This window comes from Ursus maritimus, unplaced genomic scaffold (assembly GCF_017311325.1).
Source record: "Ursus maritimus isolate PB19 unplaced genomic scaffold, ASM1731132v1 scaffold_16, whole genome shotgun sequence".
In the NCBI taxonomy this organism is placed as follows: Eukaryota; Metazoa; Chordata; class Mammalia; order Carnivora; family Ursidae; genus Ursus; species Ursus maritimus.
Genome location: NW_024424008.1, coordinates 42,440,077 through 42,463,967, shown reverse-complemented (window position 1 = coordinate 42,463,967; position 23,891 = coordinate 42,440,077). Strand labels below are relative to the sequence as shown.

Genomic DNA, 23,891 nt, shown 5'->3' with positions numbered 1-23,891 from the left:
CCCCTGGTGTTTTATATCACAATTTTTGGTTAAGTCAGTTTTTTAATAGTTACGTATATGACTGTATTAATAGTATTCATAGCTGAGCCTAACAGTGTTTTGATTATACTTCCTCGTCCATTTTTTCCTCCAAGTTATTAAAGATTCTTTTTTGTTTGTTTGTTTGCTTTGTTTTCTATGTACCTATCAGCTTATCTTCAAACTCTGTGACAGAAGAATAAATCTCTTAGATATGCTGACACTCATCAGTAATTTACTAGTTTACATTGTTTCATAGATTTTTCCTTCTGGACTGTCCTCCGCTCTAGACTCTCATTCTCCAGGCCTGCTACATTGCTGATGTTTGCCGTTTTCCTTTCCTGTGACCCCCAGAATTCCTTTTACATCTCTCCTGTGTTGGATCCTCTCTTTTCCTGGATATCGTCTTGCCCTCTTTTGGTGTGGTCCTTCATTTTGCTGAAAAATACTCTCATTATGTTTCCTTAGTAAGGATTCACAGGAGAAGAGTTTTTGGAGACATTTGAAAATGTCCTTATCATATTCGTCCATTTTTTTGATGATTTGGCTGAGTGTAGCATTTTAGGTAGGAAATCATTTTCCTTAGAGTTATGAAATTATTGCTCCTTCTCTGTTAGCTCCTGTGTGTTCCTGCCAGAATAGTGACTCTGCTGATTCTCAGTCCTTTGTGTGATGTGACCTCTTCTTTTTCATTGGAAGCTTGTAAGGATAGTTACTTTATTTTCAGCAACCTGGAATTTCACGGTGATATACCTTCGTATGAGTCTAGATATCAGGTGGCCATTCCAAGTTGGTAGCTACTGATAATTCACTTTGGAAAATTTTTTTCCTTATTTGATAATTTCCTTTACAGTTTTTTCTATATTGTGCCTTTGTAGTAGAACTCTTGGTATTCAGATGTTGGACCTTCTGCATTAAGACTCTGTAGTTTTCTTTTTTCTTTTTTTGAGAGAGAAAAAGAGTGTGTGTGAGTGCGGGTGGGGGGGGCGAGAGAGAGAATCTTTTTTTTTTTTTTTTAAAGATTTTATTTATTTATTTGACAGAGATAGAGACAGCCAGCGAGAGAGGGAACACAAGCAGGGGGAGTGGGAGAGGAAGAAGCAGGCTCATAGCAGAAGAGCCTGACGTGGGGCTTGATCCCATAATGCCGGGATCACGCCCTGAGCCGAAGGCAGACGCTTAACCGCTGTGCCACCCAGGTGCCCCTTGAGAATCTTTTTTTTTTTTAAGATTTTATTTATTTATTTGACAAAGAGCACAAGCAGAAGGAGAAGGAGAAACAGGCTCCGCGCTGAGCAGAGAGCCTCATGTGGGGCTCGATCCCAGGACCCTGGGATCATGACCTGAGCCAAAGGGAGACCTTAACCAACTGAGCCACCCAGGTGTCCCGAGAGAGAGAGAACCTTAAGCAGGCTCCATGCCCAGCACAGAGCCCAGCACGGGACTTGATCTCATGACCTTGAGATCATGACCTGAACCGAAATCAAAAGTCAGATGCTTAACCTACTGAGCCACCCAAGTGCTCCAACACTGTAGTTTTCTATTGCTTTTTTTTTATCATTATACTTTCTCAGAGATTTTCTGTTTTCTTCCAATGTTACGAAGTTTTTATTCATTACTTTCTTAATTTCCAAGAAATGTTTGCCCACCCCTTTTTTATAGCATTTTGTTCATTTTTCATAGATGCCTTTTTTTTTTTAATCTGTATGAGATACCATTTTCTTTTCCATTTTTCTTCTCTTTCCCATCTTGTCACTTATTTCCTGTACATTCTTTTCTATCTGCTGGTTTGTTTAGGTGTAACTCTCACGTTGGGGGCTTTGTTCAAATGTAAGGTGACCTTTCTTTGTCTGCTCATATTTAAGAGAAGACATTAAACAGCCAGTTGGAGAATCTGTGCGTGCATAAGGGACTTGGTCGCTGATGGGCTTCTCTGTGGGTGTCAAGCATGGGCCATGTTCTGTTGCTGAGGAATCCCCACCTATCAGAGTGTGTGGGCCTTTTCTCTCATGCTGGCCATTTTCCCCAAAAGAGGATCACTGGATGGGGAATAGGGTGCAGGTGTAAGGCTGACTGCCAGTGTCTGAGAGTGTTCCTCTGGGAGAAGGGAGCAGGGGAGAGTCTTATATTTCATATACTGACTTTTATTTAATTCCCTTTCCCAATCTGGGCACAGTGTTCTCAGAAACAGAACCCTCTGGTTCAACCTGTCTGGAAAGCAAGCCTCAGTCTTAGAGTTCTAACTGCTTCTAATATGGCCTTGCAACAGATTCTCTGTTTTGGTCCCACCTGCCCCTCTACCTTCAGATTTATTTGAACATTCCCAAAGTTTTATAGAGGGAATCATCTCTTACTGTACAACTCCTAAAATTTTGTTGGCCTTTGTTGTCTGCTGCCATCTTTTCTTATTTTGAATTTTATGAATTTGTGTCCTCTAAAAAAATTAGTTACTTAGTGGTTTTAGGAAGAATCAGAAATGAAACACAACTGCTAATTTTTTCCTTTTAAACTGGAAATTTTAAATTAGGCAAATTACACTTTAAACCTATAATGGATGAGGTAAAAAAAAAATTCAAATAATACAGCACAATCAAGTGAAAAGTAAAAATCAATATTCTCCCCAATACCCAGCATTAACAACTATTAACAGTTCTTGTGAATCCTTCTAGAAATTTTCTGTGAGTATATATTTGTGTATGTTTCCATGTCTTGATTGCCTTGAACTGAAACTCATTTTCATCATTTGCTTCTAATATCTATTATCAGTCTTTTCCAGTAGACTAAACTTTTGAGATTAGGGACTTCATTTTATTCATAGAAACATTACTAGTGCCTACTGTAGTGTCTGGTACTTTGTAAGTTTTTCATATTTGTCGAATGACTGAATGCAGGAGTTGAAGATAGGGAAGGCAGTTCTAAAGTTTGTTTCCCCAAAACAGGTTTCCCAAGGCTTAAAGTACCGTTTCTTATGTTATGCCAAAATGCAAATCCTTTTTCTATTATTTTGACAAAAAATTGAGAAAGGCAGTTTTTGGAAAACACGTGCCATTAGCAAAAATTAAAGTGAGTAAACGTATTTCAAACAGATTTTAATACAGTTTCCAGATTGAAGTGGGGGTGGGGGTGGGGGTGGGGGATGGGGTTCTGGAGAACCAGAACACAAAACTTGTGCCTGTGCTCTCTCTTCAACAAAGAACTCTGTGCTTGTCACGGTAAGAAGGAATGTTTTCCATTTCTTGTCATATCTGTTGAATAGTTGTATTTTTGTTTATTTAGCTAGCATGAAGCTCCTCTGTTTTCAGAATTCTGTTAGCTACTTTTTTTCTTCTCTTTTTTCCTTTTTGTCTTGCAGATATCTAGAAAATTGAAGTGAAATGTATTCCCATATTTGACTGTCTCATTCTCAGTTTTAGTCATGCTCAGTTTTATGTTATTAGTGTTTACAAAATTTTGACTTAACTTTGGCTTTCTTTCATCTCTTGTTTCATATCTCTCAACAATAGGAATTTAATTTGTATGGATTTCTTTTCTTTCTGGAATCCATGTTTTTTGAAATTTAATGTTGGTTTAAGATATAATTTAGTTAACAAAACTCAGCTGGGCTGTAATGTAATTAGATCTTTCCCTACTATTGGTGGGTTTTCTTATGTTGAGAGAACTATGAGGGAGAAAATTCATTTTAAGATTGCCTTTTAGGATTCCTGAAATAGGTTTTTCAGTAAGCCCTGGCACAATATTCTTATTTTTTTGCCTAAGATACTCAGGAGAGGTATCAGAAACTGGTACTTGTCCTCTTTGCAACTATAGAAGTAATAGCTAAAACAATGATTTTCAGCAGTCTTTCCATGTGCCCCATATCTGTTGGCCATTCCCAATCCTCTTTGTTTGGTTGACTTTTTTAGGAAGCTGCTACCAAGCTTGAAAACTAAGAAGCCTCGGGAACTTGTGCTGGTGATTGGAACAGGCATTAGTGCTGCGGTTGCACCTCAGGTTCCAGCCCTGAAGTCCTGGAAGGGGTTAATTCAGGCCTTACTGGATGCTGCCATTGATTTTGATCTTCTAGAAGATGAGGAGAGCAGAAAATTTCAGAAATGTCTCCATGAAGACAAAAATCTTGTCCATGTTGCCCATGACCTTATCCAGAAACTCTCTCCTGTGAGTATCCGCCTGTGTATCCTGGCATTATTTCCTGAAACCATGACACACGTGCTGAATGTAATAAGGATATTCATTTTGGCGGGGGAGGCAGATGGAGAGAGAGAATCTTAAGCAGGACCCACGCCCAGAGTGGAGTACCATGCGGGGCTCGATCTCACAACCCCGAGATCATGACCCAAACCGAAATCCAGAGTCTGGAGGCTTAACCAATTGAGCCATCCAGGTGCCCCTTTAACTTATAGATTTGCGTATCGTTTGGCTCTTCACAAAAGTCGGCTTATGGACCCTATTCAGGGTAGTTATCCTGATCCATTTGTGTGTGTGTGCATGTCTGTCTGTCTGTGAGATGATGGCAGTAATGATGTTGGTGTCTTTATATGTATAAAAATGAGACCACTGTCCCATTATTGCTGTGTTTTGCATTTACTTTTTCTCTGCTCATTACTGTGAGAGAGGTATTCCCTGGCATCCATGCCTTTTAGAGAACCCCAGAAAGATTAGAGATAATTCTTATCATTTTGGGGTGAAGCAACACCTTTTTTTTTTTTTCATGTTCCTTTTAAAGGCGATCACTCAAAATATTTATAAAGAATTTTGTCTTATTTTATCAAACTGAGTTGGATACCAATTCATGAATGATAAGGACCTCCTTGTCTTGCATTGTCTTCAAAATGCCTTCAAAATCAGAATCCATTTAAGATGTTCGAGATCTTAATAAATCATATATTTTGGGGAAACAAATATAAGTCTTGTTATAAAGTAAATTATTAGTGTTGATTCTCACCCCCTTAGCCCAGGCCCTAGCTAGGCTTATAAGAAAGAAATATCATTAAGAGTTAGTCTAAAAGAGAGCCATTTAAAAGTACTTTCCTCTTGGTTCATGACTCATTTCAGAAACTCACTACCTTTTACTTCCTCTTTTCATTTCTTTGTCCTTGGTTGTGATAAACTGTTACTAACTTAGAATAATGTAAATAATTACTAGGCTTTAAAGAGCTCTTGGGACCTCTGTCTCACACCGTAATACAGAATTAACTCAAAATGGATTAAAAACTTAAATGTAAGAGCTAAAACTGTAAAACTCCTAGAAGAAAACAGATTTAAAGCTTCATGACTTAGGACCTGGCAGCAGTTTTTTAAACATGATGCCAAAAGCACAAGTAACAGAAGAAATAGTAGATATACTGCACCTTACCAAATGTAAAAGCTGTTATAACAGGCTCAAAAAGCACTATCAAGAAAGTAAAAAGACAGCGCCCCCCCCCCCAGAACAGGAGAAATTATTAGCAATTTATATATCTTCTAAGGGTGCATTATCCAGAATATATAAAGAAATATTATAACTTAACAATAAAAAGGCAAATAATTCAAAGGATTTGAATAGACATTGTTCCATGTTCCAATAAGCACATGAAAAGGTGCTCCACACTTTTCATGTAGTCATTAGAAAAATGCAAATTAGAAAAAATGCAAATCAAAACCACATGAGGTACTACTTCACATGCACTAAGATGGCTAGAGTCAGAAAGTCAGGTAGTTAAGTGTTGGCGAGGATGTGGAGAAATCGAATCCCTCATACACTGTTGGGATTGTGAAATAATGCAGACAATGTGGAACACAGTCTGGCAGTTCCTCAAACAATTAAATATAGAGTTACCATCTGACCCAGCAGTTCCGCTTCTAGATATACCCTAGAGAAATGAAAACATACGTCCATACAGAAACTTACACACAAATGTTGATAGCAGTATTCATAGTAGGCACAAGGTGGAAATAACCCAGATGTCCATCAACCGTCAAGTGGATAAACAAAAGGTGGCACGTTCATACAGTGGAACACTACTTGCCAGTAAGAGGGAATTCAGCACTGATAACATGCTGCAATGTGAATGACCCTTAGCGTGATGGAAGCCAGTCACAAAAGACCACATATTAGATGATTGCATTCATACAGAATGTCCAGAATAGGGAAATCTGTTAGAGACAGAAAGTGGATTAATTGTTGCCGAGGACTGGAGCACAGATGGAGGGCAGCAGGGTGATATTTAAAGGGTACATGGTTTCTTTTTGATATGATGAAATGTTCTAAAATTGACTGTGGTGACAGTTGCAGTATCTGTGACTCTATAAATACTCATCGAATTTACGCTTCAATTAGGTGAGTTGTATGTTATGAGAATTGTATCTCAGTAGAGCTGTTAAAAATAAAGGTAGGGGCGCCTGGGTGGCACAGCGGTTAAGCGTCTGCCTTCGGCTCAGGGCGTGATCCCGGCGTTATGGGATCGAGCCCCAAATCAGGCTCTTCCACTGTGAGCCTGCTTCTTCCTCTCCCACTCCCCCTGCTTGTGTTCCCTCTCTCGCTGGCTGTCTCTATCTCTGTCGAATAAATAAAAATAAAATCTTAAAAAAAAAATAAAGGTAAAAGGATGGGAAATATGTATAATCCAAACACTAATCAATAGAAAGTGAGAGTGGCTGTATTAATATCTGATAAAGTACACTTGAGAGCAAAGAGGAAAGAAAACATTATTTTTTTAATGTCTTCAAAAAATACAAAATTGTTGTCGTATAAGAAGGTAATCAAAGAGTATGTAGCCAAAAAATAATAAGGGAAAAGTATTACAGAAGTGTGTCAGCCAGTTAATTAATAAAAATGTTACCTTTCTGGAAAAAAAGAAAGAGCTCATGAGTACTGTGTTAGACTAGGAAGACTGGTCTGTGGGTAAAGAAGTTCTCTTTCAGACTAGGATGCACAGTGTTGTCATGTCTTGGCTGTAACCTGCCCTAATCCGTCACAGTCTCCTGAGAACAGAAAGCATGATTTTGCTAATTGGGCGAATTGTGATTGAAAGTAATGAGAAGTCTTGAAGTTGGTGTCAATAGGTGTATACCTACCAAATATATCAAACTGGGGTCACTAATTGTCTTCAGATGAAGATTTATTATTAACCTTAAAATGTAGCTACGGGTTGGTGTCAGTTGCAAAAGAGGAACAATTATTAAACTTTTTGGTCTCAAGACTCCTTTATATATTCTTAAAAACTGTTGAGAAACTCAAGCAGCTTTTGTCTGTGTGGAGTATTTCTGTTAATATTCACTATCAAAAATTGAGAAATGTTTAAAATATTAATTCACTTAAAAGTAACAATAAGCCTGTTACATGTAAATAACATGTTTGTGGAAAATAATTATATTTTCCAAAAAGCAAAAATAAATTAGTGAGGGGAATAGTATTGTTTCACATTTTTGCAGATCTTTTTAATATCTGGCTTAATAGAAAACAACTGCATTCTCCTATCTGCTTTATATACTGTGTGTTGCTTTGGTTTAAGTGTATGGAAAAAATCAGGTCTCAGAGATATGTAGCTGACAAAGAAAAGTATTTTAATAGTCTTTTTAGATAATTATAGATATTCGTTGTTGATACTACACTAAAAACTCAGTTAAGTAGTGGCTTCCTTCCTAAAGATTAATAACAATATGGAATCTGAAGTCAAATCCATATTAATGGTAATATGGAATCTGAACCTTTCCTATTCGGTTGCATTAAAATCCGTGATCCATCTCGCACTTAGAATGAATCTTTCACCACCCACGCATGATTTTGTAACATCACGCACTGGTCATTTGGAAAATCTTGGTTGACTGAGTTACATTATCTCCTAGATAGTGACACATTTCACTGCACAGCTCAAAAAATTGCATTCATTAATAACACCACCAATCTCATCACAAAAGTATTTGGATACTTTTGTCAGGCTCATGGTGGCAGATTAAAGTTTTCTGAAATTCTCGTTTTTCAATTCTAAAATTTGTATGGAACAAGAATAGACGCCAGATAGCCAAAGTAATGTTTAAAAAGGCATCACAATTCCAGACTTTAAGCTGTATTACAAAGCTATAAGAATCATCAAGACAGTATGGTACTGACACAAAAACAGACACATAGATCAATGGGACAGAATAGAGAACCCAGAAATGGACCCTCAACTGTATGGTCAACTAATCTTCGACAAAGCAGGAAAGAGTATCCAATGGAAAAAGACGGTCTCTTCAGCAACTGGTGTTGGGAAAATTGGACAACCATACGCATAAGAATGAAACTGGACCATTTCCTTACACCATGCACAAAAATAGACTCAAAATGGATGAAAGACAGGGATCCCATCAAAATCCTAGCGGAGAACACAGGCAGCAACCCTTGTGACTTCGGTCACGGCAGTTTCTTGCTAGACACATCTCCAGAGGCACAGGAAACAAAAGCAAAAATGAACCGTTGGGACTTCATCAGGATAAAAAGCTTTTTGCACAGCAAAGGAAACAAAACTAGAAGGCAACTCAAGGAATGGGAGAAGATATTCGCAAATGACCTATCAGATAAAGGGCTAGTATCCAAAATATATAAAGAATTTATCAGACTCAACACCCAAAAAAGAAAAAATCCAGTCAAGAAATGGGCAAGAAAACATGAACAGACATTTCTCCAAAGAAGACATTCAAATGGCTAACAGACACATGAAAAATTCTCGTCACTCCACATCAGGGAAATACAAATCAAAACCACAATGAAATACCGCCTCACACTGGTCAGAATGGCTAAAGGAAACAACAGATGTTGGTGAAGATGTAGAGAAAGGGAAACCCTCCTACACTGTTGGTGGGAATGCAAACTGGTGCAGCCACTCTGGAAAAGAGTATGGAGGTTCCCCAAAAAGTTAAAAAGAGCTATCCTATGACCCAGCAATTGCACGACTAGGTGTTTATCCAGAGGATACAAAAACAGTGATTCAAAGGGGCACGTGCACCCCAGTGTTTATAGCAGCAATGCCCACAATAGCCAAACTATGGAAAGGTCCCAGATGTCCACTGACAGATGAGTGGATAAATAAGATATATAATATTAGCCATCAGAAAGGGTGAAGTCTTACCATTTGCAGTGACATGGATGGAGCTGTGGGTATAATACTAAGTGAAATAAGTCAGAAAGACAAATACCATATGATTTTATTCATATGTGGAATTTAAGAAACATAACAGATGAACATAGGGGAAGGGAAGGAAAAATAAGAAAAAAACAGGAAGACAAACCGTAAGAGACTCTTTTTTTTTTTTTTAACAATTTTTATTTCTTTATTTATTTGACAGAGAGACAGCCAGCAAGAGAGGGAACACTAGCAGGGGGAGCAGGAGAGGAGGAAGCAGGCTCCCTGCGGAAGAGCCTGATGTGACGCTCGATCCCAGATCACGGGGATCACGCCCTGAGCCGAAGGCAGACGCTTAACGACTGCGCTACCCAGGCGCCCCCCCACCCCCCAAGAGACTCTTAACTCTAGGGAACAAACTGAGGATTGCTACAGGGGGATAGGGTAGCTGGGTGACGAGCATTAAGGAGGGCACTTGATGGAATGAGCACTGGGTGTTACATGCAACTGATGAATCACTAAATTCTACCCCTGAAACTAATAATATACTACATGTTCACTAAATCAAATTTAAATAAAAATTTTTAAAAATTTTCTGGGTTTTGCTTGAAAGCTCAGCTTTTGTCATTGGCAACCGTGGCAGCAGTACTCAGTTATTTCCCACCGATGGCAGGCTCACTTCATTTATTTTTGCAAAAATGCCTGCGAATGCCCAAATCTGAATGACTAGTTTGTCTGTCAGTAATTTGTTTAAGTAAAAATAATGTTTGATGGAAAAATGGATTGTCAAGCTTACAGTTCAATCACACAAGCGTTTTTGCCTGGAGACAACCATCATACTTCAGTGTGAAGCAGAAGTGCTTTGTGCATACTTCCTCTTTCTTCACACAGGCTTTTAAAAGGACATGTGCTCAAGGGTCAAGATTTAATACAATTAATTAATTTTCCTTAAGGACATTCTTAAGTGAAACTGGAACTTTTTTTCTTACTGTAAGTCTTTGGTTGTGAATAATGCAGTGATAACAGGCACAGCTTGGTTCCACTGTCCTGATTCACACTAAGTCACCAGCAGTTTTACCCACAGTTGCTTTTGCACCATCAGTGCACATATCAGCACAGTTTAAAAGACAAAAATTACCTTAATGTTATTATGAAAATAATTTTACTTTGCAGACTCCTTAAAGAATCTTAGAGATCCACAGGGTTCATGGGCCACATTTTGAAACCCACTTTAATAGAGGATACTTAAGAAAAAATACAGGCAAACCAAAGGCTTTAAAAAAAAAAAGACACACATGTTTAGAGAAATTTGAACACTGAGTATTTAATAATAAGGAATTAATATTATTTCTTTTTTCTTTTAGGTGTGACAGGTGGTAGTGCAGTTACTTTTTGTTTTATATGTAAAGAGGGGTCCTTTTAGGAAACTATCAAAGTAGCTGCATGAAATATGCTTGGGAATTGCTTCAGAAAAATTCTGTTCAGGGGGCGCCTGGGTGGCGCAGTCGTTAAGCGTCTGCCTTCGGCTCAGGGCGTGATCCCGGCGTTCTGGGATCGAGCCCCACATCGGGCTCCTCTGCTGAGAGCCTGCTTCTTCCTCTCCCACTCCCCCTGCCTGTGTTCCCTCTCTCGCTGGCTGTCTGTCAAATAAATAAATAAAATATTTAAAAAAAAAAAAAAAAGAAAAAAAAAAGAAAAATTCTGTTCAAGGGGAGAAGGTGGCAGGGGTATGGTGGAGGGGAATTTAGGTTAAATAAGATTGGCCATGTGTGATAATGGTGAAACTGGATGATGGGTATACAGTGGGGTTTATATTCTTTTTACTTTATATATGTTTGAAACTGTCCTTTTTTTTTTTTTTTTTAAGAATCTAACAGCGGTAATATGACAGGGTTAATTTAATAGGCCCATCTATGAGCCAGCTTCTTATAGTAGAGAGGTGACATTGTGCATTCAGTGCAGAGAACTTGGGTTTCAGAATCAGACTCTGCCATTTAAATGCACTAGGGCCTTGGGAAAATCACCTAACTTCTCAGAATCTATTTTTGCACCGGTAAAACGGTGCTTAACTTACGAAGTATAAGTTAGACGATGTATATAAAGTGGCGCATAGTAAGTGCGCTGTAAACGTTAATAACCGTGGTGGGAAAGAGTCAGGATTTTGTTTTTACTGTATCTGGGATTAGAAAGATGAGAGTTAAGGGTAGAAGGAAATGAAGTTGCATTGGATTCTGTTCGCTGTTTTAAGTGAATAAGAAAATGTCCAGGGGCACCTGGGGGGCTCAGTCATTAAGCGTCTGCCTTTGGCTCGGTTCATGATCCTGGGGTCCTGGGATCAAGCCCCACATCGGGCTCCTGCTCCGCTGGGAGCCCGTTTCTTCCTCTCCCACTCCCCCTGCTTGTGTTCCCTCTCTCGCTGGCTCTCTCTCTCTGACAAATAAAAATAAAATCTTGAAAAAAAATATGTCCATAAAATAGTGTGGGAATTTGGCATTTCCTTTTGACTAGAACCTCCTTGTTTGTTTTCATTCCTTTGTCTTTGCTTAGGCTACTGGTGGGAAATTTAGTTTTCGGGTCACATGCTTCAAGAGAGAGCAATGTTCGTTTTAAGTCCAGGAAATCACAGCTACAAAAAGCCCCTTTCCTTCCTCTCCCGTGTTGATACGCAAGATATAATAACTTAAAGAAATAGAACTAAGAGATAGTTAGCTAAAAGAAGTGACTTACAGCATTTATTCCCAGGCTTTAACCTTTAGTATTTCTTTTCTTAGAAGCAAGAAAATATTCCACACCCATGATTACCTGATTGTATACTCATATATTTTTATCTGTGTGTGTAATGATTAAACTGGTGCTGAAATATGGTGTTGTATAACCATTTGTGTATGAATCAGAGTACAAAATGAAGATCTAAAACACAACAGGGAAGTTCTTAAAATCACCATAATTTTTGTTTAATTTTAAGCTTAGTTTTGCTTTTTTAAATAGATATTATTTACGCACATTGCAGAAATCAAAATGATGGGGAGAAAGATGACATCTCATTCCTACAATATCTTTGTCTGCCTCCTCTTCCCAAACTCACCCCTCCCCCATAGGTCACCACTCTTACTAGCTTTTTGAGTATCTTTTCAGTCTTCCTTTTTTGCAAAACAAACAAATAGGACTAGAGGTAGCATTCTGAATGTACTGTTCGGCGCCTTGTTTATTTTACTTAATCCTGGAGATCTTTCCTCCTTTATATGGGTTCTTGGCCATCTCAGTCTCCTACACACAGGTACTTGGCTTGTTTCCAGTCTTACTACTATGGATAACAGAGCAATGATAACCTTGTATATGTCATTTCATATACAAGTGTATCTGTGGGACATATTCCCAGAAATGGGTTTGCAAGACTGTAGGGTAAATAGGTTGTAATTTTGGTGGACATTAAAGGGGAATCATATTTTTGATATAATTCATGTATCTGGTGAAATTCAATAAGTATGATTGTAAATTCTTCACTGTTTCTGATCAGATTGTTCATTCTGGTTGTTCAGGTTGCCAGTTGGTTGCCTATGGCTGCTAATATGTGATGTAATTATTTATGCCATTATGTAATGAAAATGGGCAAGTTGAAAAACATGATCCACATTTTCAGCCACGTAAATATGGGCTATACCATCTGTTTAGTGCTAGAAGAGAATCTTTGAGCCCACTGACAACAGGGGATAATGAGAATCCTGTCTAGTGGTAGATGTTGCATGGAGTAGTGATTGACAGACCAGATAAACGTCGGGGTGTGTAACCACCAAATAGAGGTACTGTTTCACCTCTGTGCTCTAGTTTTCCAAGGGTTAAATATTTACCATTTCTTTGGTAGGTATAATTTAAAGACTGGATAATTTTTATAAAATACTTGGAAAATTAGGAAAAGAATTTGGCAAATGGAAGTGTATTTTATGAATCTGCTTACGTGGTTCCATGGAAACAGATCTTTCTCTGAGCATTGCGCTGTTAGAAGGATACACAAAGGAAGGCAGGAAGGTAGGGGGACTACTTTGAGGAAAAACAAAAGGAGCTTAATATCTATGCGTCTAGCAGCTAAGTACAGGTACTTGGAATTTGGGAAATACTGGGTCCTTTATGAACTGATTCTTGCTCTCATAGTATCTACTGGCCTGGTATTTGCAGGAACAAGATAGGGATAAGACAGTTGTTATAGCACATTACATAGTTACGTTCCCGTTTGCAATTCCTGTGTCCCTCGGCCCACTTGATCTTTTAAGTTATAAAGCCACCTTCCTACCTGAGGTTTGTATTCTATTTCCTCATTAGTCATCAAGGTATTTACATACACTCAGAATGAAACTAGGAAAGCGCTTATTCAGATAAACCATATGTAAAGGAGGAGGAGGGCTGGGTGGCTCAGTTGGTTACACGTCTGCCTTTGGCACCGTTCATGATCTCAGGGTCCTGGGATTGAGCCCTGCGTTGGGCTCCCTGCTCAGTGGGGAGTCTGCTTCTCCCTGTCCCTCGGACCCTCCCCTCTGCTCATGCTCGCGCTCTTCTCTCTCTCTCTCTCTTTCTCAAATGAGAAATTTTTTAAAATCTTAAAATAAAAAAAATTTTTTAAAAAAGGAAGTCTGTTTAGAACTGATTAGTGTTTGGTATTTTTAAAAACAGTTGCAAAATGCAGATTTTTTAATAACCTTTATTATTTACTAAGTATTTTTCCTAGCATATCTGTAAACAAATTCCTGAATTATGCTAGGGGAAAAAACAGGCAGGGAGAAGGTAAGCTGTTTTTCCTAAATCCATAAACATCTGTAAAAAGCAACCCAGGATTAGAAAAAGAGCTACCAGGGGCGCCTGGGTGGCGCAGTCATTAAGCGTCTGCCTTCGGCTCAGGGCGTGATCCCGGTGTTCTGGGATCGAGCCCCACATCAGGCTCCTCTGCTAAGAGCCTGCTTCTTCCTCTCACACTCCCCCTGCTGTGTTCCCTCTCTCACTGGCTGTCTCTCTGTCAAATAAATAAATAAAATCTTTAAAAAAAGAAAAGAAAAGAAAAAGAGCTACTAAACCACATTTTAGAACTAGCTGTCTTTTATTGGTTATTCCCTAGATGAGGAAAGTTTAACAGAAAATATTGTCTTCTTACCTGAGGCCTAATTAGAGAGGGTAGTAGGTGCTGTGCTTTCCACCCCCCTTTTTAATCCTGGTAGAAATTCACTTCTCTTGACCATGCCCATTTTCTTCAATCTATAAAAATGCTTATTTAGAGAATTTACGCTTATTTGCTTATGATATAATAGTACTGATCACTTATTATGTGCTAGGCATTGTGCTAATAAGCACATGGCATGTTTCCTGTTTTTGTTATTATAAATCTCTGAGGTAGACAATATTTTATCCTTATTTTAAGTACACAGTGTTCTTCAAAAATTTGCTATATTATTGTTATTAAAACAAATGACCTACCAAAACACGTGGAATTAATTTTTCTCTTTCCAATTCCTCCCCAGCGAACTAGTAATGTTCGATCCACATTTTTCAAGGACTGTTTATATGAAGTATTTGATGATTTGGAGTCAAAGATGGAAGATTCTGGAAAACAGCTCCTTCAGTCAGTTCTCCATCTGATGGAAAATGGAGCCCTGGTATTAACTACAAATTTTGATAATCTCCTGGAACTGTATGCAGCAGATCAGGGAAAGCAACTCGAATCCCTTGACCTGACTGATGAGAAAAAGGTAACAAGTAAAGGATTAGTCTCTTCTTCAGGCTGGTGGGTTGTATCTTCATCAGAAAAACTGTTTTCTAGTTGGTATATTATACACTGCTAGTATTTATGTTGAGGTTGAAAGGAAGATTCTTGTCCCTAGTTGGATTTTTATTTTTTTGGTTTTTGGGATAAAATCAAAACAGAGTAAAATTTTAGCACAGCTCTTAAAAGTGTTCAGTTCTGTGAGTTTTGACAATTTCACCCAATTTCAAAGCAAGGTATAGGAAGTCATTTGAACTGTAAGATCTTTTTAACCTTTGCTAATACCAGATGACCATATTACTGGTTTAGAGTTCTTTCTTAGGATATATTCTTCATGGCCTCTATTAAAAATGTATGAAAACCACTTTATGATATCTGAAGAGCAGCTTTCAAGCCAAGTGGTAGCTGGGTTGAAGTTAACGTTTAGTGGAAACCTCAGGAGAGTTGTTTTTTTTTTTTTTTAATACAGCCCATGCTATACCTAAGCCATTCACCATAATATTGAATTATTGATCTAGGTCGGCTAACAAGATAAGGCTTTCGTATTAGAATGGTCACTTGAGTTTGTAATTTGAACTTTAGCACTAATAGGAGATTCTGTAGATACAATAGCATTTACTTCATTGATGAAATACAGTGAAGCCATGAAAGGAGAAATATTTTCATCGCCATAAAAAGATGTCAGAGACAACAATTGAAGAAGAAGGTGGAAAAAAAAGGTTGTAAAATGCCACCAAGTCTCATTTGTCCTGCTTTGTGCTTTGCAATTTTCCTTCTCCACCTTGTTTTCCAAGGATCCTGCCTTTGTGTCCAAGTTAGAGCCCAGATAAGTAGAGTTTGGATAGAAAACTGATTGGCCCGCTGGCATGTGCTGTCGCAGCACTGCTTCTGCCGGGGGCGGGGGGGGGGGGGGGGGGCAGCTACAGTACCACTCTTGTGACTTGCAGACTTTGCAGTCCGCTTTTAAAAAGAAATCAGATTTAAAGAGATGGTGCCGTGAAGACCGGTTGTCTCTGGCCGGCATGTTTTCCACCTGCTACCCCCATGCTCCGTATGGTAAGCTCCTTCTTCACCTGTAAGTCTCAACTTCGGTATCACCTCTGAGAGGGGGCCTCTCTGACCTGCCCTTATATGTTTGGAAGGGGCCTGTCCTTATCTTTTTGCCCCTCTCTTTCGTGGCACTTACTGTAACTTTCAGTTTCTATCTTGGTTTGTTTCCTCGCTGTTTATTGCAGGGAAGCAGTAACACCATTTGTGCAGTTACCACGTCAGCCCTTCTTACCCTGACATCTGAGATGGTACTTGGCATGTAGCTGGTGCTCAGTAAATACTTTTTTGAATTCATTGATGATTGAATGAAATTCAACAATTAATGGCAAGAAACAGCTTCTGTGATGTTTCTGATAAAATCTTCTAGGATTATGACCAGCAACAGAAACATAAGGGCCTTTTCAAAGTTAAGGGTTTCTCTCAGATTTGCTCTTTTCTCTCGCATTTCGTCCCGGAACTTCAAGATTTGCTTTGTAGTTTTAGTCCACAAGAGGGCGGTATTGAAATGTCGTGCTTAAAGCCAATGACTGGTGGTCCAAATGTGGCCTAGTGGAATTCCCGTTTGGCATCTCTGTGCCTCTTCACGGTTTTTCCTAACCCATACCTTATTTCTCTAGAATTTTATGAGAATGCAATTATGCTTTCTCAAGCCCTTGAGAAAATGGAACGGTGGCGTCCAGGTGGCTGTTGTTGCCATTGTCATCTAAGGGATTGTTCTTTATTGGTAGCTTTTCAGGTAACTTGGGGGACTGGAGTGATTCTTCTGTTGCTTATCCACTGCACAAAAACCACCCCGAAACTTTGGGGCTTCAAACATTTTCTTTGCACATGATAATGTGAGTGAGCAATTTGAGCTGGGCTTAGAAGCGGGGCAGTTCTGCTGGTTTTGCTGGTTACCCACGTGGCTGCAGTCATCTGGCGGCTAGACCAAGGTGCGGTGCTGTCAGATGGCCCTGCTTCCACGTCTGCTGGTGCGGGAGGTTGGCTGGGCCACGCATCTCTAGCAGGCTAGCCAAGGCTTCTTACATGGTGCCAGCTTCCAGAAGCAGCAAAAGAGAAATGAGGCTCATGCTAACATTTTTCAAGCTGCTGCTTGCATTGTGTTTGCTAATGCCCTGTTGGCTGAAGCAAGCCAACGGCCAAGCCTGGAGTAAGTGTGGAAAGGGATTACACAGGGCCTGGATACAAGGAGGCGTCATGCCTTGGGGATCATTATTGGAACAGTCATCCACCTGTAGCTGTCATGTGTATCACCAATGGTAAGAGCCCTAGCATTTCTGCAAATGATGACACATAACTTCTAGTTTTTGATGGTTACTTTCAAAGAGAAATCACCAGACATGCTGCCATCAGTCCTAACAGCCGTGCCTGGAATGGAAACTGAGGCCACACTAGGTTTTACATTCTTGCCCTACGGTATCATGAAGGGTTATGCCAGCAGTCTAGTCTGTCCAAACAGCCTCGTCCCCATGGGCACCTTTAAGCAAATGCTCAGCCCTGCCAACTTGGTTGAGCTGTATTTGTGTTACACAGGTTCTAGAGTGGGCTCAGGAGAAGCGGAAGCTGAGCGTCTTACACATCCATGGGGTCTACACCAATCCTAGTGGCATTGTCCTCCATCCAGCTGGGTATCAGAATGTGCTCAGGAACACTGAAGTTATGGTGAGTGGTGCCGATCTTGCTGGTCTCCAGAAAGCCTTCCTGGGAAACCTCTGAATATACGATCGGTCTTCACGGGGTAACATTTTCCCCATGAGTTAAAATTGGGAGTTGAAACATTCTTTCTGTGCTTCTTCGCTTGTGATTGTGCGTTCCAGCTTAGGAAATGGAGAGTGTCTCTTCAGGTATCAAGCCAGAGGCTTTTACTTTGGTCCTGATTGACAGCCAGCAGATGGCACTCTGTCATCAGCATCATCCCTGCGTACAGAGATTACATTATCTTCCTCTATCGTTTATTATAGTATTAAACCCTCTGTATGCCAATAATAATATACACACCTTTTTACCGACCAGTCACTCCTAGAACATACATTCTAAAGAGACTCTGTGTGAATGGTGATGGGCTTATATTGAATTATCACAGTATTGCTCAGTGCAAAGAATTTTTAAAATTTTAAGTAAGATGATAAAAAAGCTTTGTGAGAAAGCTTGTTGCTTTTTTGAGATACAGGTTTTAGACTTGGTCATACGTTTGTGTAAAGCACTCTCTGGCCCCAGAAGCACTCTCTGGCCAGGGGTATTTGGGAAAATTCACCAGCCCCCAGCTCTGAGAACAGTGTAGACAGGCTGTTTTCAGGAGTAGGTCACTTACATGATGCAGCAAAAGAAAGACCAGGAAAATGTGATACTTTCTAAAGCATAAGGACTTTTTTTCACCTATACTTTCCCTGACATCTGTTTTAATTGCATCCATATTTGACACTGAGTGATCCCTTAAGCAGGGTCAGGGTCATTTCTAATGTTTGTATATGTACGTGTATGTATATATACGTGTATGTGTATGTATGTATATGTACATATACACACGTATATATTGATGTTCTTAGTGCCATAGACTTTTTTTTTTTTTTTTTTTTGAGCAAATCTGGTGATGGAGTTATCTTCTCTGGTGATCCATGTTCAGTTTGTAAAGCAAAAAAGGAAAATATGATTAGAAAATGGAAAAGAGTAAGATATATTGAAAACTTCTCAATGCCTTATGGCCTCTGGACACAGATCTGACAAACCGTATAGCAAGTAGACCACTGCCTACCCAGTGAAAGCCTGAACAGAGAGCAGTAGGATGCTGGGTAAAGATAAAATTTTAGACTGATCATCAAGTTGTAGGCATAAACAATAAGATCAGACTCCTTCGTGGGATGAATATACCCTGTTAAACTTTGGTTAATTGGTCATTGCATTCTGCTAAATGTTGTAGTTATGACCCTGTTGACTTTTTTGTTTCAGACATGCCTTATGTGTGTCTTCACAGTGTCATTAACATGTTGTTTCTTTTCCTGCAAGAGAGAGATTCAGAAACTCTATGAAAACAAGTCATTTCTTTTCCTGGGCTGTGGCTGGACTGTGGATGACACCACTTTCCAAGCCCTTTTTCTGGAGGCTGTGAAGCATAAATCTGACTTAGAACATTTCATGCTGGTTCGGAGAGGAGATGTGGATGAGTTCAAGAAGCTTCGAGAAAACATGCTGGACAAAGGAATTAAGGTCATCTCCTATGGAAATGAATATGCTGATCTCCCAGAATATTTCAAGCGACTGACATGTGAGATCTCAACAAGGGGTAGATCAGGTAAGATGCATCTTGAGACTGAGAGCAATAGCTCTTCGACCTTTTATGTGTTTGTGATGGGTAAAATCATTAACAACGTAAGGAATATAATCCCAACCATGTTATGAAGGGAGATCGTGGTCTTCAGGTTAGACTAAAATGCCATTTGGATAGTAGGAAAGTGGACAAAGCATATTCCAGCAATTCATTATAGAAGTAGGAGGAATGAAAAAATATTTAGCTTCACTAGTTACCAGTGAAATGCAATTAAAATATACATTTCAAAATTGAAAAGAATGATAGATTACTCAGTTTTGGCTAAATCTTTGAGAAAACAAATATATTCACATAGTGTTGGTGGGACGGTAAAGTTAGTACAGCTCTTCTGAAGGGGAAGGTTGGCTTATGTTCAAAATTTAAAAACCTTTGACCCAGAAATCCCACTTGATACAATTTATCTTAGAAATGTCTCCTAAGGACATAATTGGACAATTGCACAATTCTGCTACACAATTTCGTAGAGATACAGGTGTGGGAATATAATCATTTTTGTTTAAAATGGCAAAAAAATTGGAAGCAACCTAAATACTCCAGTTAATAGGAGATTTTATAAATACATCAGCTTTTATGTAATTGATGAAACATAAGGAAGCCATAAGAGGGAAAACCTTGTTGCCTGAAAAGACATCAGAGACATAATATGTGAGTAAGGAACACCAGGTTGTAAAATGCCACCATGGTCCATCCCATTCGTACGGAATTGTAGATGTGTTCTATTTTTGTTTCTAATGCATGGAGAAATATCTGGAATGATGTTTACTAAATTAACTATGGTTATCTTTCTGTGGTAGGATGTAAGGTGGTTTTTTGTTTTTTTTGTTTTTAGTATTTTGTTTCTATGCTAGCATTTTTGACGGTAATTATGCATTATCTTTACAAATAGAAAAAAAATTTTTTTAAATACTGTTTGAAAACTATTTTGGTGGTATTAAAGGTAGAGGCTAGGGTACCACTCATTTGTTATTTTACCGCCAGGTTTTAACAAAGCCAAATGGGTATAGAAGTTCAGTTTATTAATTTCTGCAGGCAAGTTTCCAGTAACCCTAGAAGATGCAGAACTTTTTAGTATCAGCTACATTGAAGAATACTTTTTAAAACTTTGTTGTTGTATGTAGTATATATTCTTGAAAAATTGTATGTTAATATATTTTTGCACTGTCAATCTGAATGCATCTTAGGGGGCCTAATAAATACAGTAATTTAATATAGAGAGGACTTTTCTTAAACCTAGTTATTATTCCGTGATTTCTTTTCTGAATCAGATTGCTTTAAGTGCAATTCTCCTGTATTGAGAAATTCCACAAGCTCTTATCAGTGGCTTTCCATCAAAATGGAACCAGATTTGTAAAAGGCATCACCACAAATGAACACTAAAAACTATGTCAACCCTTTCTCCAGAAGACTTTGGAAAGCCCCCTTTTTAAATGTTTTTTATTTTAATTCCAGGTAACATACAGTGTTAAGTTAGTTTCAGGTGTACAACATAGCAATCGAACACTTCCATACATCACCCGATGCTCATCACATGTGCACTCCTTAATCCCCATCACATATTTCACCCATCCCCTCACCCACCTCCCCTCTGGTAATCCCCACTGAGCAGGGAGCCCAGTGAGGGGCTCAATCCCAGGATCCTGGGATCATGACCTGAACTGAAGACAGACGCTTAACTGACTGAGCCAACCAGGCACCCCATGCAGAAGCCTTTATTTTGATGCAGTCCCAATATCTTATTTTTGCTTTTGTTTCCCTTGCCTCAGAAGACATGTCTAGAAAAAAGTTGTTAAGGTCGATGTCAAAGAAGTTACTGCCTGTGTTCTTTTCTAGGATTTTTATGGGTTTTAGAAAACACTTTGAAAAGACAAACTTTTGGGTTTGTCTCTTTCGTGAAAACAATTTGCTGTTCTTTCTTGGGGATGTGTTTCCTGCTGGCCTGCAGTGTTTCAGCTCCTGCTGCTGCTGGCCCACACTCAGGACTTTCTGTAGGCTTTTCCATTGTGCATATTCTGTTGTCATTAAACAAAGGTACCTACTCGAGCTCTGCATATTTCTTTTGATCTGCATTCTGAGATCTACCCAGGAAAGGTGCTAAAATTAAAAACAATAACAAAATCCCCCTGGACAGCTGTTCCTGCTAAACGAAATCTTTTCCTGACAAAAATCATCAGAAGTATTATAGAATGGCACAGATTCTTTTCTTAACTGCATGGGCTTTCTCCCAAAGTGGTTTTTCCCAGAGCTACCTATCTTTCAGTTGGGTTTTCTGAACTTTTAAAAATGAAAGATTTTCAGTGTGGCCAGGGGACTTTATTAGAGTGGTCAGCTGAGTTTGTGATTTGAAATCTAACAGAGCAGTTTTAGGTTAAAAACATTTCGAAACAAGTCAAGCTTTATCCTCCATCCTTGGTTATGATTCGAGTCTCTGTAGATACATACTAGTAAGAGGTAAGAGGTCTTTTGCTGTTGTTTAACACTGAACGTTTGCTAGGCTCCTGGCATACTTGCTGTGTACTTGCTTTTGCATAGTGAAAGTTGCTTGGATTCAAAAGATTCTGTAGGTTCTAGTATATTTAGAAAAATCAAGGAATGGGGGAAGGAAAAATAATATTTATAATCCATTATTGTAATGCAAGCAGTTATTTTGGTATATTTCCAATTAACAGTTTTCCTATGCATTTTTTCATAGTTGTGAACAATTATACATAGTCATGTTACTTTTTTTATTCAGTGGTATGTCTCGTATTTTCCCGCATGGCTGGCCTTCATAACCACTAGTTGTAACACGACTGTGTTCTAATCCAGTGTGGATATTAGTTTATTCAATTTTTCCCGTTAGGCAATTTCTAATTTTTTTCTAGTTTTTTCTATTGTAAGTACTATTGGCAGTGAATTATATCTTCATCCCTACAGTTTTTCCTTTTGCCAGTAATTTCCTTCAGATGGGTTCTCAGTATAATTGCTAGGTCAAAGGGCATGAATATTTTAGTGGTTGGTAACTATTGCTAAAGTTCTTTCCAAGAGGGGAATACCAATACCATTTTGTATGTATGAGTGCTGTGCTGTCTTTTATTTATTTATATTCGAATTGCTCATATTTCTGATGACTATTTTCTTCCATCTGTTTAGGTTTAAACGTTTTCCTATGCTATTATCTATCCCAGGGCTCTCCAATAGAATTTTCTGCAATGACAGAAATATTTTATCTTCCTTGCCCATTACCATAACAAAACGCCTCAAGTTGCTGTTGGGCATTTGAAATGTGGTTAGTGTGACTGAGGAACAGAATTTTTCGTGTAAAACTGTTTAGCCACATGTGGCTAACGACAGCATATTGGACAGCACAGGTTGAACTCATTTTGTGTTGTGAGAGCATCTGCTACTTTTCACTCTTCTCCATGGTTGAATTTGCTCAGTTGCATGCTGCTCCCCGTCTCCATCCCTGGATTTTTGCCTAAATTTGGCCTTTTTAGATGAGTTAGGGACAGCGGGCACACTTTGCCCATTTAATGTTTTATTTACAAGCAGTGTTAGTAACATAACTAAAGGAGACCATACCGCTTCCCTGTTACCTGAAGACTAACCCAGTTTATTCTCCCCACTGCTTTATCTTCTCGTCTGTGATGTATTCATTTCTAAGTAATGCCATCCTTCTTAGACCCTGTTATGTCATTGCCCTTTGGTTGGTTGGTTTTCTTTCTATTAAGAATTTTGGCTTTCTGGACTAATATCTGATACTGATGTGTATTCTGTTTAGCAGGGATGGTGAGAGAAGGTCAGCTAAATGGCTCCTCAGCGGCACACAGTGAAATAAGAGGTATACTATTTCCTAATTCTGTTTGTCAGTTTCATTGGCAGAAAGTGTTTTTCTGGGATTTGTTTAGTACCTCGGAGAACAAGGACTCCTACCTGTTAAGGACTCTGTATTTTCCTATTGAGTCTATCACAAGATTTCTAGTATCTGTGATGTCTCGTCTTCTGAAGGGTTAAGTTTCACTTAAATATCTGCAGCTTCAGACATATAGGTGTTTTGTGAGACTTCATTTTATTCTTTTTTTTCTCTCCACAGACTGTAGAACATGAGAGGGGGCTGGAGAGATCATCAGCATTAGGCCAAGGTGTCAGGCCCGACTGTGGAGAGTATTTAACAAGTAAACTTTTAAGAACCCACCACAGCTCCGTGGAAGTACCAAAACCCAGAGGTTGAAGGTTGGGGGTAGAGTTGGGGGTAGGGGGGTGTTCCAGCTCAGTCCTTCATGCCCACTGGTTCTTGATCTTCTGCGGCCTCTTCCAGTTCACGAATCCCCAAATGACAACGGGGCCCAGTGCACCCCCCCCACCCCTGCGCTGGACATGCCTGTGTCCACACAACAGATCAGTGCGACACCTCCCCTGACTGTGGCTCCAGCCCTGCATGAAGGACGTGGGAGCTAGCCGCCGTGGGGTCACCGTGCCCTTGTTGCAGTTTTGTACTCTATACCTGGTTTTTCAATTAAGCTTAATGGCTTTTTTAAAACATGACTTGAAGCTCTAGTTTTCTAGACCTTTTACAGTGTACAGTATTTTACATAACTGAGCTGTATTAAAAGCTTGTTCATTTACTTCCCAGGGCCCTGGCTCTACTTTTAGAGTCCCTTTAGAAAACCTGCAAAGGCACTAAATGAGCCTCGTT

General features: G+C 39.1%; 1 protein-coding gene across 5 annotated transcripts in view; it reads left to right on the top strand.

Moving 5' to 3' along the window:
* Window positions 1–23,817, top strand: part of FAM118B (family with sequence similarity 118 member B) — a 45,645-nt gene extending 21,828 nt beyond the window's left edge. For 3 of the 5 annotated variants that reach the window (XM_040631060.1, XM_008688291.2, XM_008688292.2), the window contains 6 exons: window positions 3,921–4,173; window positions 14,603–14,830; window positions 17,428–17,556; window positions 18,898–19,183; window positions 22,977–23,036; window positions 23,289–23,817. In XM_040631060.1, the coding sequence (XP_040486994.1) occupies window positions 3,921–4,173; window positions 14,603–14,830; window positions 17,428–17,556; window positions 18,898–19,183; window positions 22,977–23,036; window positions 23,289–23,302 (970 nt within the window). In that variant the 3' untranslated portion in view covers window positions 23,303–23,817. The remainder of the gene's footprint in view (window positions 1–3,920; window positions 4,174–14,602; window positions 14,831–17,427; window positions 17,557–18,897; window positions 19,184–22,976; window positions 23,037–23,288) is intronic. The other 2 variants (XM_008688293.2, XM_008688294.2) reach the window with 2 other exon arrangements.
* Window positions 23,818–23,891: the final 74 nt, after the last annotated feature.